Raw genomic sequence first — 14,388 nt, forward strand, 5'->3', positions numbered from 1 at the left:
TAGTGTGAGGACAAGATGAGCGAAAGATGAGGCTAGGACCATGGATGGAACAAGGTGGACAAGGTAGATATAGTTAGTGCTTGCTGTTTGGCAGGAAGTGAGGGATAGGAATAGATGGGGTGACCCCAAGGCAGTAGGGCAGCCTTTAGGAACAGGTTTAATGTGGCAGTAAAATGAGTTTGAAATATATAAAAGAATAAATAAAGAGAAAAAAAATTGAAAAGGAACAGGTTTGAGGGAGCAGATTGGATTAGGCAGGTAGTGTGGTCTCCTCTCCCAAGATGGGGACTGGGCAGAGTTAGTGATGTTGGGGCAGATTGGCAAGGAAAGTTCCGATGGCGTCCCTTTCTTTACTGCCAGGGCGGCCCACTGACGCCCTTCTCATTCCTCCCCAACTTCATCCCAACTCCCGGTCTACCCCAGGTAGTTTTCGTCTTATTCGGAGGCTGGACATTTGCTACTGGTCCCTGAAGTTTTGCGGCTGCACTCACAGACAGCAATAGCGCCACGTTCCCTGGAAGACGCACGGGGCGGAAGCGGAAGCAGTAACGCTGGCTCCGGCTGCCGGGCGGCCAGGAACGGAAGCGGAAGTGGCGGCGGCGCCGGCCTGGCCTGGCCTGGCTGAGGGGAGGCGGCGGGCGGGCGCGATGGCGGAGGCCGGGCCACAGGCGCCGCCGCCCCCGGGCACTCCAAGCCGGCACGAAAAGAGCCTGGGACTACTCACCACCAAGTTCGTGTCGCTTCTGCAGGAGGCCAAGGACGGCGTGCTTGACCTCAAGCTGGTGCGGCCGGGGCTAAGGGGCGACAAGGGAGGGTGGTGGACCAGGCCCGGGCCGGTAGCGGGAACCCCGGGGGCGGCCCAGCTGGGTCCTCCGAGAGCCGGCCGCCATCGTGTGCTTTCTCACAGGAGAGAAGCCGGGGGATGTTTCATTCATTCGGCCGAGGCCATTGAGCTACAGCTATGGGCCAGGCTCGGGGCTGCAGGTGTTCGTCCTCGTGGCCCTTCCTGGCTGGCGAGGAGAAGAGCTGCCTATGGGACAGAACTGCGGTCCTGAGCTGCAGTAACGCCTGGGAGGCACTACAGGGTTGGAATCCAGGTTACTCCCTTCCCAGACCACGTCTCAGGGTGGCTGGGGGTACACCCGAGAGTGGGGCTGAGCATTCTCCACTCTCTCTGCCAGGCAGCTGACACCCTAGCTGTACGCCAGAAGCGGCGGATTTACGACATTACCAATGTTTTGGAAGGTATCGGGCTAATCGAGAAAAAGTCCAAGAACAGCATCCAGTGGAAGTGAGTGGGGATAGTGGGAGGGTAGTAGAGTCTCCCACCCAGAAGTGTCGGGCGTGGGGTGGAGGGTGCCAAAGAAGGCAGGGGCCATGGGACCCAGAGTTCTCAGCAGTCCCTCTCAGCCCCACTCCCTGGGCTCAGGGGTGTGGGGCCTGGCTGCAATACCCGGGAGATTGCCGACAAGCTGATTGAGCTCAAGGCAGAGATCGAGGAGCTGCAGCAGCGGGAGCAAGAACTAGACCAGCACAAGGTGTGGGTGCAGCAGAGCATCCGGAACGTCACAGAGGACGTGCAGAACAGCTGATATCCTCCTGGTGGTCCCTGCTGGGGGGAGTGGGCAAGGGGCCCTCTGGTTCAACTTGCCCCGGGCCCTGTGCCTCTTGGGAGCTTGTCTTGTAGCCCCTGGCCATGGCCCAGCCTCAGGCTCCCTCCTCAGAGCCCCTCCCCTTCCACTCTTAGCCTGTGATCCCTCCCCCGGTGGACCTGAGTCCCCAGAACTGTCTCTGAGGGCCTGTGTGTCAGACCTTGGCTAAAGAATTGGGTCTTTTCTGTAGTCTGCCATCTGTCACCATAGGGCATCAGCCATTCTCCTTAACCCTCACACTTTGGCCTACGTCACTCATGAGGACATCTGCAGATGCTTTGCTGGTGAGCAGAGCCTGGGTAGGGGCGAGGGGGTGGGTTGGGCTCAGCCAAAGTCCTGAGCACTGGGCTCAATGTCTCAGGAGAGTTCTGTCTCTTAAGAGGGTTTCTGGGGCCTGCTCAGAGAGGAACCAGGCAGGGTAAGTCTTCTGTCTGAGTGTCACTGGGACCCTGTGGAGGTCAGCTATACCAAAAGGGTACAGGAATTCTGGAGTGGGTTCCTGGGTCTGTTCCCATCTCTGCTGTTTCCTGGATTTGGCTTCTTGGGTATGATAGAGGCACAAGGGGGAGAGAGGAAGAGAGAATATGTGTGTATTTGCTTGTGTGCAGGCTGTTACATGCAGGGCATGGGGGTGCCCACTTCCAACTTGTTAGTTTAGTTGCATTGTGAATACAGGATCTGTTCCTTTTTTTTTTTTTTTTTTTTTTTTTTAAGAGACGGGGTTTTGCTATGTTGCCCAGGCTGGTCTTGAACTCCTGAGCTCAAGCTGTCTTCCCGCCTCAACCCCCTAAAGTGCTGGGATTGTAGGTGTGAGCCACTGTGCCCCGCTGATGTGTTTCTTCTCCGTCTTGTATCCCCCTGACTGGTCATGGGAAAGGGATGTTGGCCTTGGCTAGAACACCTTCACCTAGGGATCAGCCATCAGTAGAGGAATGAGGTGCCTGTGGCCAGTGATCTTTCACTCCGCATATTTGAACCCAGATTTCCTGGTTACTGACCCTGGGCTCTCAGGAAGAGAAGAGCTTTAGTTCTGCCCGGCCACTATGGGGGATGGGTGAGGCCCACTGTCTAGTTCCTCAGGGACCATGATCTCCTGCCTTGCTCCAAAAGGCAGGCACCTCTGTTCCCAGCTCAGATTGAGCCCATGGGCTCTGACCCATTCTCCATGTCATTCTAGGAGATACCCTCTTGGCCATCCGGGCCCCATCAGGCACCAGCCTGGAGGTGCCCATCCCAGAGGTGGGTGCTTAGCCCAGGCAGGCGGGGTCAGCTGAGGGCGGGTGCTGGCTGTGGAGCCTGATAAGTCCCGGGTGGGGCAAGTAGGGGGAGGCCTGGAGTTTGGGGTTATCTAGGAGGATGGGTATCCTGGGTGGGAGAGGACACTGTGGTCCTGACCCAGAGTCGGGCAGGAGCCAAGCCTGCTTCCAATTCTACCCATCTCCCATCCCTTACCACCCATCTCTAGGGTCTCAATGGGCAGAAGAAGTACCAGATTCACCTGAAGAGTGTGAGTGGTCCCATTGAGGTTCTGCTGGTGAACAAGGAGGCATGGAGCTCACCCCCTGTGGCTGTGCCTGTGCCACCGCCTGAAGATTTGCTCCAGAGCCCATCCGCTGTTTCTACACCTCCACCTCTGCCCAAGCCTGCCCTAGCCCAGTCCCAGGAAGTCTCACGTCCAAATAGTCCTCAGCTCACTCCCGCTGCTGTCCCTGGCAGTGCAGAAGTCCAGGGAATGGCTGGCCCAGCAGCTGAGATCACAGGTGAGGCACCATGGGATCTTGTGACAGAGGCCCAAGAGGCAGTATCTCTGTGTTGTGGAACACCACATTCAGAGTTGGAAGAGACTCTTCAGGTTGGGGATTGTCCTTTTCCTGACCAACTAGCCTTCCCTTGCTATGGTAATGAATGAGCCTTTTTTGTTTTTGTTTTTGTTTTGAGATGGAGTCTCACTGTGTCCCCCAGGCTGGAGTGTGCAATGGCGCGATCTTGGCTCACTGCAACCTCCGCCTCCCAAGCTCAAGAAATTTTCCTGCCTTAGCCTTCTGAGTAGCTGGGATTACAGGCGCCCACCATGTGCAGCTAATTCTTGTACTTCTAGTAGAGACGAGGTTTCACCATGTTGGCCAGGCTGGTTTCGAACTCCTGACCTCAAATGATCCGCCTGCCTCGGCCTCCCGTAGTGCTGGGATTACAGGCTTGAACCACCATGCCCGCCTGAATGGGCCCTTTTTAACAGGGTACCTCTGACTGTGGGAAGAGCCATTGCTGGTGGCAGTTTTCTCCCCCAGATCCACATCCACTGGTGTCTCAATTGCCCTGGTAGCCCATCTTGAAGTATGGCCACAGCAGACATGTTGACCACGAGTCTCCTTCTGTAGGTCTTGTGTCCCTGTCTCCTATAGTGACTAATTTCAGGTTACTTCCTCTGGGGTGACTGGCAATGCCTGATTCTCCTTGGGTCTGGGAACCAGGCTTGTGGTCCTCCTGTGTCTGGGTTCCGACACAGCCAGTTTCAATGACTCTTCCTGACCATGTGTGACTGGGTTTGGGGGCTATCATTGTAGTGAGTGGCAGCCCTGGAACTGATAGCAAGGACAGTGGTGAGCTCAGTTCACTCCCACTGGGCCCAACAGCACTGGACACCCGGCCACTGCAGTCTTCTGCCCTGCTGGACAGCAGCAGCAGCAGCAGCAGCAGCAGCAACAGCAACAGTAACAGCAGCAGTTCATCCGGACCCAACCCTTCTACCTCCTTTGAGCCCATCAAGGCAGACCCCACAGGTGGTGAGTACCTGCCCCCTAGGGGCAGAGAGAGTCTAGCCTCAGTCCAGTCCTAGGTCAGAAACAGAATTGGGGATGGAACCCAGCTCCCCTGTCAACCCTGCTGGACACGAGAGCTCTCTGCCAGCACCTCTGGGTCAGTGCTGGTTCCCCCTCTAGCACCCCATCCTAGGCTAACACAGAACTCCCTGCCCTCTCTCAAGCCTTTTCCTGCCACCCCTTGGAGTATTGCCTCACTAATTGACACTTCTCTGTATCACTCTCTCTCATCTTCTCTGTCTCCTTTGTGTGTGGACTCCTTGAAAAAGTAATCTCCATTCATTAGTCTCCCAGTCACCTTTCAGGTTGCAGCAGTCACCCCCGCCAGCCCCAGTGTTATAGCAGTGTTACTCTTGAGAAGCTGCCGAAGGCCTGCCGAGCCCAGCAGCCTCCAGCGTGTTTTGCTGGTGCTCTCTCGGTGTGTGTCAATATTCTTTCCTCCTTTGGCATCATGATGCCAGCTCTTGGCTCTCCTATCTCACTGGCTTCATGAACTCTTCCCTGGTGTGTCCTTAAACATTGCTGTTTTTGAGGGCTCTGTCCCATTCCACTCCTAGAGAGGGCTGCAGCTCTGGGTGAATGAATCCCCAGCCTCCGCCTGGCCTAGATCTTTTCCCGATCTGCACACTTTGGTGTCCACCTGCCATCCTGTGTACATCCCATGGACACTTTATTCCTTCGTGTTGTCGACTGAATTTAGTTTCCTCCCGAAGCTTGCTTTCCACCTCTGCGCACCCAGCCGTCAGCCCTAGTTATCCAGGCCTGACCCTTGGCTCTCACTCTAGTTCCAGTTTCTTATCCCTCCTCCTTCTGCTGCCCACCCCATGCCAGCTAAGTGAGGTCTGTCCCAGATGTCCCCTCCTATCCTCTGGTATCCTCAGCACTCAGGATGACCCCTGGCCACCTCTGTCCTGGATTCTTCAGCATCTTTCTCTTTACCCTGACTGACAGACTAATCTTTCTGAAATGCAGGCCTGACAGAAAAATGTGGCATTTCTCTGTTTGCAAAAGTACCTTTAATGGCTCCCTGAGGGCCACCAGATAAGATCTGAACTCCTGAGCCTGGCATGTGAAATCCCTCATAGTCCTCTGTGGTTGCATTTTCTTCTGCTTCCCCTGTGTCCTCCTGGCCAGAGGTTTGTAGTGGAGTCATCACCCTGTAGTGCCACCACCTCTGCCTGGTGATCTGACCCAGGGTCTGGTCTCTGAGTCTTGCACAGAGCAGGTGCTCAGCAAGGGTGGGACAGATGGGGTACCTTCTGTCAGACAGGGGGTGCATGCTGAGCCCAGAAAGAGGCTTCTGTGGCCTTTCTGAGTTAGAAAGGCTGTACCAGTCACTTGCAGTGGGCCTTTGGTACTCTGGGCTCAGCACTGAGGAATTCAGGTTTAGCAAGTGAGGCCAACAGACAGTGCCAGCTTGGCCTAGGCAGGGCCTACATCTCCTTAGCTGTGTGGAGCCTCAGGGTGGGTGGTATAGGATCCGAGGAAGCCAGGGGGCTGTAGTGGGGCCAGGCTGGACCTCTGTGCCCTGAGCATGGCTTTCTTGTTTTTCAGTTTTGGAACTCCCCAAAGAGCTGTCAGAAATCTTTGATCCCACACGAGGTAGGCTGCTGCATTCCTCCCTGGGGCTAGGGGTAAGGCACACAGCTCATTGGGTCCTATGGCTGTTTTCTTGCCCTTTTGAGGACCTTGTGGTGGTGCTTACGGTAACTGGAGCAAAGGGTGAAGTTCCTGATGGGCAGGTGGGGTTCCCTTTTCTGGGCTTTGGTGGGTGGAGAGGTGGGAGCTGGAATGTTAGTAACTGAGCTCCCTCTATTCCCAGAGTGCATGAGCTCGGAGCTGCTGGAGGAGTTGATGTCCTCAGAAGGTGGGTGGCCCTGGAAGGTGGGAGTGGGTGTGGGCAGGGGTTGGGCTGCTGCTGCTAGGGGAGCCCTGGCCCAGGGCCTGAGACTAGTGCTCTCTGCAGTGTTTGCCCCGCTGCTCCGTCTTTCTCCACCCCCCGGAGACCACGATTATATCTACAACCTGGACGAGAGTGAAGGTGTCTGTGACCTCTTTGATGTGCCTGTTCTCAACCTCTGACTGACAGGGACATGCCCTGTGTGGCTGGGACCCAGACTGTCTGACCTGGGTGTTGCCTGAGGACCTCCCCCACCCGACCCCTACACAGCTTGAGAGCCACAGACGCCTGGCTTCTCCGGCCTCCCCTCACCGCACAGTTCTGGCCACAGCTCCCGCTCCTGTGCTGGCACTTCTGTGCTCGCAGAGCAGGGGAACGGGACTCAGCCCCCATCACCGTGGAGCCAAAGTGTTTGCTTCTCCCTTTCTGCGGCCTTTGGCAGCCCAGGCTCGGCCGCCACCCAGTGGCACAGAACTGAGGAGCTGCCATTGCCCCCCATAGGGGGCAGTGTCTTGCTCCTGCCAGCCTCAGTGTCTTGCTCCTGCCAGCTCCTTCCCCTAGGAGGGAAGGGTGGGGTGGAACTGGGCACATGCCAGCACCACCCCTAGCTTCCTTCGCTATCCCCCACCCCCTGACCCTCCAGCTCCTCCTGGCCCTCTCACGTGCCCACTTCTGCTGGGCCTTTAGCCCTAGAACCTGCAGGTGGTGGGGGCGGCTACCAAGAAGGAACAGAGGTCTCTGGGGAGGAGTCTGGGTGGTCCAGCCTGATGATTGGCCGCACCTCCTGCTGCCCCATAACCCTCTCTTCATTTCCGCTTTTTCATTTACCCTCATTTAGAGCCATTTGCAGAGATTTAGAAAGATTTACAGTAACGAATGGATTCCTATATAAAGATTATTTTTATACTTTTTGCAGCAAAAGGAAATTGTAATATTTGTACAGTGTTCAAGTGAATAAAAACCATGCCTAAGGCTAGCTCTGATGTGGTTCTTTCGGGACCCTCCTTGGGACTGTGCTGGATTGGCAGTGTGATTGGGTGGGTCACCTTGCTGGAACTGGGGGTGGGGCGGCCTCCGGCAGCCTGCCCTCCCCGCCCCCACCTGCCGCACCTTGGTGTGGGGCGGGGCCGTCTCGGCGGGGCGGGGCAGGCGGAGCCTTCCTACCTTCTTACCCCCAGACTCCAACCCGGAACTAACCTCGGCTCCCTTGGGAAGGCCGCGTTGCATGGCCAGGAGCCGCAGTCGGCCGCGAGTGCGGGACACCGAGGTTAGGTCTCGGAAAGGGAGGACCTCCTCGTCCCCAGGGGCCCCAGGCCAGGTGCGCCCTTGGCCGCAGGTGCACGGTCTCCAGAAAGTGCAGGCGCCCATGCCCGGCTGGACCATGGCGCCTCCGCGGAACGTGGTGAAGATTGCCATCCAGATGCGTGACGCCATCCCGCAGCTCATCCAGCTGGACCAGGTCACCCGGCTGGTCCCGCCTCCATCTGCCCCGCCGCCCCACCTCCCGGTAGCCCCCTGGCCCTCGGGGCAGCCCGCCCCACCCCTCCCCCCAGGCTCCTCCCCATCCCTCCCTGCCCAGGCCGCGAGAATGACCACTCCACTTGCAGGCGAAGCCCCTGGCCGCTGTGCTGAAGGAGGTGTGCGACGCGTGAGTGCTGCCGGGCCAGGGCCTGCGGAGGGGGGGAGGGCAGGAGGGGCGGCGCCCCCTGCCGGCCTTGCTGAGCCTCGTGCCCCGCAGGTGGAGCCTGACGCACTCCGAGCGCTACGCCCTGCAGTTTGCGGATGGGCACAGGAGATACATCACCGAGAATGTGAGTCCCCTCTCCCCAGCCCCACGCTCCGCCTTCCGACCCCTCTAACCCACCTGGCCCTGATAACTCTGGCTGTTCACCCCACTACTGGAGCGCGATCTGTTACTGACCCCCAGCCGCCCTCACCGACACCCCAGTTGATCAGTCCTCGGAGCCCTCCCTGACCTCGCTGCCTTTTCTGCTGTCTTCTCCAGAACCGCGCGGAGATCAAGAATGGCAGCATCCTGTGCCTCAGCACGGCCCCAGTAATGCCCGTCCCGTCGCGCCTTCCCCATCCCTGCCCCTTTGCTCCAGGTCCGGAGGCCCCCCGCCCCGGAGGCCCCTGCCCCAGCCCTGCCTTGCGCCACGTAGTTGATGCCCGGGGCCGCACACTTCCAGGTCCCACCCTTACCATGCCCAGCCTCTTCACCTCTGCTCCTGCTCTGCTCCTGCCAGGACCTTGAGGCTGAGCAGCTCTTGGGTGGGCTGCAGAGTGACAGTCGTGAAGGGCGCCGGGAAGCCCTGAGGCGCCTCGTTCCGCTGGCCTCGGACATGACTTTTGCCAGGGAGGTCATCAGCCGTAATGGGCTCCAGAGACTAGGCACCATCATTGAGGATGGGGACGAGTGAGCACAGGGATGTGTGGGCTGGGGGAGATGGTGGGGCTTTCTGGTCCTGGTCTGGTCCTGCTCAGCCCCAGATGTCCCCCCTCCAGCCTAGGAGAGGTGCTGGCCCTCAGCCTGAGGGCCTTCTCGGAGCTCATGGAGCACGGCGTGGTGTCCTGGGAGACACTGAGCATCCCCTTTGTGAGGAAGGTGGGTGGGCTTTCCTAGGGTAGCGGGTGGGGGCAGTGGGGCAGTGGTAGACCCGGCCTTCCATGGGGGTGAGGTGGTGACACCCCTGCCCCTTACAGGTGGTGTGCTACGTGAACATGAACCTCATGGATGCCTCCGTGCCACCCCTGGCCCTTGGGCTGCTGGAGAGTGTGACCTTGAGCAGCCCAGCTCTGGGCCAGCTGGTCAAGAGTGAGGTGCCCCTGGATAGGCTGCTGGTGCACCTACAGGTGTAAGCCTCTGGGGCTGGGGTCCAGATGCGGGGAGCAGGGCTGGAGCCTGAATGTTCTACTGAGCCCTTTTCTTGCCATAGGATGAACCAGCAGCTGCAAACCAAGGCCATGGCCCTGCTGACAGCCTTGCTGCAGGGGGCCAGCCCTGTGGAACGCAAGGTGAGTGTCGATCGGTGGCTAAATGGGGGCAGCACCCAGTGGGCGCTGCCCCACCCTGAAGCAAAATCCTCTAAGCCCCTTTTCTTTTTTTTTTTTTTTGAGATAGAGTCTTGTTGTATTGCCCAAGCTGGAGTGCAGTGGCATGATCTTGGCTCACTGCAAGCTCTGCCTCCCAGGTTCACACCATTCTCCTGCCTCAGCCTCCCGAGTAGCTGGGACTACAGGTGCCTGCCACCAAGCCCAGCTGATTTTTTTTTTTTTTTTTTAGTAGAGACGGGGTTTCACTGTGTTAGCCAGGATGGTCTCCATCTCCTGACCTCGTGATCCGCCCGCCTCGGCCTCCCAAAGTGCTGGGATTACAGGTGTGAGCCACCGCGCCCAGCCTAAGCCCCCTTTCTTTCTACCCCCTCAGCACATGCTTGACTATCTTTGGCAGAGAAACCTTCGCCAGTTCATCTATAAGGTAGGAAGTGGTGGGCCAGGGGGACCTCTCTGCCCCTCCCTCCCTGTGAGCCCTCGCTCACACCAGGGACTGGCTGTCCTGCAGAACATCATCCACAGTGCAGCACCAATGGGCGACGAGATGGCTCATCACCTGTACGTACTGCAGGCCCTCATGCTGGGGCTGCTGGAGCCGCGAATGCGGACACCCCTGGACCCCTACAGCCAGGTGTGTGTCTTTGGTGAGGACAAGGCAGGGGGTGGCTTGGAGCTTGGCCTTGAATCTATAATCTTGATCCCTTCCCCCGCCACCCAACACTGACCCCAGGAGCAGCGGGAGCAGCTGCAGGTCCTACGCCAGGCTGCCTTCGAGGTGGAGGGGGAGTCCTCGGGTGCTGGGCTGAGTGCTGACCGTCGCCGTTCCCTCTGTGCCCGAGAGTTCCGCAAACTGGGCTTCTCTGTGAGTATCACCCCTACCCAACTCCCCACCCCTGCCTCAGCCCAGGGCTGTTGTTCCAGGGGGCCGTGGCCCTTCTTGAACTGCCTGTGCCCACTTCCCCCAGAACAGCAACCCAGCACAGGACCTGGAGCGCGTGCCCCCCGGTCTGCTGGCCCTGGACAACATGTTGTACTTCTCCAGAAATGCGCCCAGCGCGTACAGCCGGGTCGGTGACAGGGTAGGGTGGGGGGTGGCAGCATCCCCCAGGCAGGGTCCCCATGGGCTTAGCTGTGACTCCTTGCCCCATTCTCTGCGCCCCCAGTTTGTGTTGGAGAACAGCAGCCGCGAGGACAAGCACGAGTGCCCCTTTGCCCGGGGCAGCATCCAGCTGACGGTGCTGCTGTGTGAGCTGCTCCGTGTTGGGGAGCCCTGTGAGTGGCCTGGACTGGGCACAGCGTGGCCAAGAGCAGGGGACGGAAGGGCAGAGAGGGCCAGGGGCTGCATGCACTTTCTCCCTGAGCTCCTCCTGCCCCCCCACTCCAGGCTCTGAGACAGCCCAGGACTTCTCGCCCATGTTCTTTGGCCAAGACCAGAGCTTCCACGAGCTCTTCTGTGTGGGCATCCAGCTGTTGAATAAGACCTGGAAGGAGATGCGGGCTACACAGGAGGACTTCGACAAGGTGGGTGGGGTGGGAGCTGGGAGGCCTGGGCCAGGGCAGGGGGCTGATCTGGGTACAGAGCTTAGGCCCTGAGCTGAGCTTGGGCGGCCCCAGGTCATGCAGGTGGTGCGGGAGCAGCTGGCCCGCACCCTGGCCCTGAAGCCCACCTCCCTGGAGCTCTTCCGAACCAAGGTGAATGCGCTCAGTTACGGGGAGGTGCTGCGGCTGCGGCAGACTGAACGGCTGCACCAGGAGGGCACACTGGCTCCCCCTATACTGTGAGTCTGGGGGGATGGATCCTCAGTCCTAGCCCCACCTTCCCTGGTGCCCCCTGGGCTACTCCCCAGGTCAGATGTGCTCAGTGACACCCCTCTATCAGGGAGCTGCGGGAGAAGCTGAAGCCAGAGCTCATGGGCCTGATCCGCCAGCAGCGCTTGCTCCGCCTCTGTGAGGGGACGCTCTTCCGCAAGATCAGCAGCCGGCGGCGCCAGGGTCTCTGAGTGGGCATGCGCGGGGGGCAGAGGGCAGGCAGAGGGCGGCTGGCTTGGTGTCAGGACCTCTCAGCACTCCGGCCCTCTTCCCTTTCTCCACACAGATAAGCTGTGGTTCTGCTGCCTGTCCCCCAACCACAAGCTGCTGCAGTACGGAGACATGGAGGAGGGCGCCAGCCCGCCTACCCTGGAGAGTCTGCCCGAGCAACGTAAGGCAGGCAGGGGCGGGGGCCAGACACCTGCTCTCCCCAGACCGCCTTGGGCCCCGGGGCTGCCAGGACTGCAGTGCTCAGCCCAGCCTTCTTCCTGCAGTCCCTGTGGCCGACATGAGGGCACTCCTGACAGGCAAGGACTGCCCCCATGTCCGGGAGAAAGGCTCCGGGAAGCAGAACAAGGTGAGTACAGTGGGCCGGGGGCTCCTTCCCGCCCGCCCCCACCTGCCCTGTCCCCTGCTCAGTGTCCCCGCTCCCTTGCTTTCCCAGGACCTCTATGAGTTGGCCTTCTCGATCAGCTATGACCGTGGGGAGGAGGAGGCGTACCTCAACTTCATTGCCCCCTCCAAGCGGGAGGTGAGTGTCCGCCAGGCTGAGGTCGGCAGGTGGGCAGGGGAGGCAGATGGGCAGACCCTCACGGCTCTGTGCCACCCCCAGTTCTACCTGTGGACAGACGGGCTCAGTGCCTTGCTGGGCAGTCCCATGGGCAGCGAGCAGACACGGCTGGACCTGGAGCAGCTGCTGACCATGGAGACCAAGCTGCGTCTGCTGGAGCTGGAGAACGTGCCCATCCCCGAGCGGCCACCCCCTGTGCCCCCACCCCCCACCAACTTCAACTTCTGCTATGACTGCAGCATCGCCGAACCTTGACAGTGTGGCTGGCCACGGGCCACAGCTGCGGCCACTGCAGCAGCCATAAAGGGCAGTGGGTAGAGGAGTGCAGGCACCCTGACCAGCAGAGATTGCTGCAGAAATAAAGTCTGCTTCGTTCTTGGGATATGTTGAGCCAGCTCTGACCCTTGCAGGCTGAGCCTGTGACAGTGACAGTCTTCCCCTTCTGCCTTCAAACTTAGCTGGTGGATAAGATGGGGCATCAGGCCAGGCCACAAACTTTGACAGCTACGGTTGAGGGGCTGGTGTTCTGAAGGGGGTGGGGAGAGGCTGGGATTGCTGCCTTTCTCCAAGATGAGTCCTCAGCCTCCCTCCATGCTGGGCCTGCGGGGAGGGTTGGCCTGTGTTCTGGGGGTACCTGCCAAGGGAGAGGCTGAGCTGCTGGCCTGCTGCAGGAGAACTGGCAGGGTAGGAGGCACTGCCCCAAATGGATGCCTTCCTGGACAGCGTTAACAGGGGCGTAGTCTGGGAGCCATCTCTAGAAGGCTCCTGACAGGCTGACCTCAGTCCTCAAGCTTGCATGGCCCTGCCTGGTGTCCTTTGTAGGACTTGGAGTTCTCTGGTGAGAGGCATGAAGGGAAAGAGGCAGAAGGGCAGGGTCAGGATCCCCATGCTGGTAGGAGGATGTGGGCTGATTCCAACAAGAGCCACTTCTGTGCAGGAAGCCCCGGATTCTGATTAAAACCTAACTCAGGGCCGGGCTTGGCTCACACCTGTAATCCCAGCACTGTGGGAGGCTGAGGCAGTCCGATCACCTGAGGTCAGGAGTTCAAGACCAGCCTCGGCAATATGGTGAAACCCCGCCTCTACTAAAAATATAACAATTAGCTGGGTGTGGTGGTGCACACCTGTAATCCCAGCTACTCGGGAGGCTGAGGCAGGAGAATCGCTTGAACCTGGGAGGCGGAGGTTGCACTGAGCTGAGATTGCACCACTGCACTCCAGCCTGAGCGACAGAATGAGACTCCATCTCAAAAAACAAATTAAAAACCTAACTCAGAACCATGGGTAGGGTGGGGGCCATAGACAGGCCAGAGCCCCTGGGGGCAGAAGCAGCGAGGAGTATTGGGCCCAGCTGGAGGTTTGGTCACAGGGGCAGAGGCTGTGATCACAGACCCCAAGCCCTTGAGGAAAGAAGAGCCTATCAGTCTGTGGAGCTCACAGGATAGGCTGAAGCCACTGCCCCTCAGACTTCCCCCTGCCATTCACCTCTTCTCTCCCCAGTGCCACCTCCAATATCTTTTTTTTTTTCTTTTTCTTCTTTCTCTTTTTTTTTTTTTTTTTTTTTTTTTGAGATGGAGTTTCACTCTTATTGCCCAGGCTGGAGTGCAATGGTGTGATCTTGGCTCACTGCAACCTCTGCCTCCCAGGTTCAAGCAATTCTCCTGCCTTAGCCTCCCAAGTAGCTGGGATTATAGGCATGCGCCACCATGCCTGGCTAAATTTTTTGTATTTAGTAGAGACAGGGTTTCACCATGTTAGTCAGGCTGGTCTCTAACTCCTGACTTCAAGTGAGCCACCCGCCTCGGCCTCCCAAAGTGCTGGGATTACAGGCATGAGCCACCGCACCTGGCTCCAATACTGTTTTTTTTTTTTTTTTTTTTTTTTTTTTGAGATGAAGTTTTGCTCTTGTTGCCCAGGCTGGAGTGCAATGGCACCATCTTGGCTCACCGTACCCTCTGCCTCCTGGGTTCAAGCGATTCTCCTGCCTTAGCCTCCTGAGTAGCTGGGATTACAGGCATGCGCCACCACGCCCGGCTAATTTTGTATTTTTTGTAGAGAAGGGGTTTCTCCATGTTGGTCAGGCTGGTCTCGAACTCCCAACCTCAGGTGATCTGCCCACCTCGGCCTCCCAAAATGCTGCGATTACAGGCGTGAGCCACCGTGCCTGGCCCCAATACTGTTTTTAACTGTTAACCATCAACCTGGCTGACCTTGAGAACTGATGAAACAGCACTTCCTTTGGAGAGTGTGCTGGAGGGCACTTGCTCCCCCTCCCCCAGCTAAGCTGCAGATCTTTGGGCATCCAGGGCCCACCATGCCCATGCCTAAGGACTTCCCACCACAAATGGAGCAGTCAGCCATTGA

General features: G+C 58.6%; 2 protein-coding genes across 7 annotated transcripts; both read left to right on the forward strand.

Annotated features, from left to right (window-relative positions):
- The first annotated feature begins 573 nt into the window (after positions 1-573).
- On the forward strand, positions 574-7,347 carry E2F4 (E2F transcription factor 4). 4 transcript variants are annotated; one of them, XM_054453887.2, is made up of 10 exons: positions 574-782; positions 1,182-1,291; positions 1,430-1,591; positions 1,893-1,936; positions 2,830-2,891; positions 3,118-3,412; positions 4,217-4,435; positions 6,026-6,073; positions 6,294-6,338; positions 6,438-7,347. In XM_054453887.2, the coding sequence occupies exons 1-10, from the start codon at positions 648-650 to the stop codon at positions 6,551-6,553; spliced, it is 1,236 nt and encodes a 411-aa protein (XP_054309862.2). In that variant the 5' UTR covers positions 574-647; the 3' UTR covers positions 6,554-7,347. The 4 variants fall into 4 exon arrangements, with proteins under 4 accessions (XP_054309862.2, XP_063510456.1, XP_054309864.2 ...); XM_063654386.1 differs by having other exon boundaries at positions 579-782; positions 4,286-4,435; positions 6,561-7,347; XM_054453889.2 differs by having other exon boundaries at positions 580-782; positions 4,286-4,435.
- A 176-nt stretch (positions 7,348-7,523) lies between these two features.
- On the forward strand, positions 7,524-12,406 carry ELMO3 (engulfment and cell motility 3). 3 transcript variants are annotated; one of them, XM_054453884.2, is made up of 20 exons: positions 7,524-7,830; positions 7,979-8,019; positions 8,110-8,182; positions 8,377-8,427; positions 8,618-8,787; positions 8,877-8,976; positions 9,075-9,226; positions 9,308-9,386; positions 9,799-9,849; positions 9,934-10,056; positions 10,156-10,287; positions 10,391-10,492; positions 10,589-10,697; positions 10,810-10,946; positions 11,040-11,203; positions 11,305-11,417; positions 11,521-11,625; positions 11,729-11,811; positions 11,899-11,985; positions 12,067-12,406. In XM_054453884.2, the coding sequence occupies exons 1-20, from the start codon at positions 7,597-7,599 to the stop codon at positions 12,277-12,279; spliced, it is 2,319 nt and encodes a 772-aa protein (XP_054309859.1). In that variant the 5' UTR covers positions 7,524-7,596; the 3' UTR covers positions 12,280-12,406. The 3 variants fall into 3 exon arrangements, with proteins under 3 accessions (XP_054309859.1, XP_054309858.1, XP_054309861.1); XM_054453883.2 differs by having other exon boundaries at positions 7,571-7,878; XM_054453886.2 differs by lacking the exons at positions 11,729-11,811; positions 11,899-11,985; positions 12,067-12,406 and having other exon boundaries at positions 7,571-7,878; positions 11,305-11,425; positions 11,521-11,636.
- Positions 12,407-14,388: the final 1,982 nt, after the last annotated feature.

Source organism: Pongo pygmaeus, chromosome 18 (assembly GCF_028885625.2).
Source record: "Pongo pygmaeus isolate AG05252 chromosome 18, NHGRI_mPonPyg2-v2.0_pri, whole genome shotgun sequence".
NCBI lineage: Eukaryota > Metazoa > Chordata > Mammalia > Primates > Hominidae > Pongo > Pongo pygmaeus.

Coding starts and splice junctions, on each gene's coding strand:
- E2F4 (XM_054453887.2), top strand. CDS start 648: ATGGCGGAGGCCGGGCCACAGGCGCCGCCGCCCCCGGGCACTCCAAGC. Junction 1,292..1,429: donor AAGAACAGCATCCAGTGGAA/GTGAGTGGGGAT, acceptor CCCTGGGCTCAG/GGGTGTGGGGCCTGGCTGCA. Junction 6,339..6,437: donor GGAGTTGATGTCCTCAGAAG/GTGGGTGGCCCT, acceptor TGCTCTCTGCAG/TGTTTGCCCCGCTGCTCCGT.
- ELMO3 (XM_054453883.2), top strand. CDS start 7,597: ATGGCCAGGAGCCGCAGTCGGCCGCGAGTGCGGGACACCGAGGTTAGG. Junction 8,977..9,074: donor GCATCCCCTTTGTGAGGAAG/GTGGGTGGGCTT, acceptor TGCCCCTTACAG/GTGGTGTGCTACGTGAACAT. Junction 11,986..12,066: donor TTGCCCCCTCCAAGCGGGAG/GTGAGTGTCCGC, acceptor TGCCACCCCCAG/TTCTACCTGTGGACAGACGG.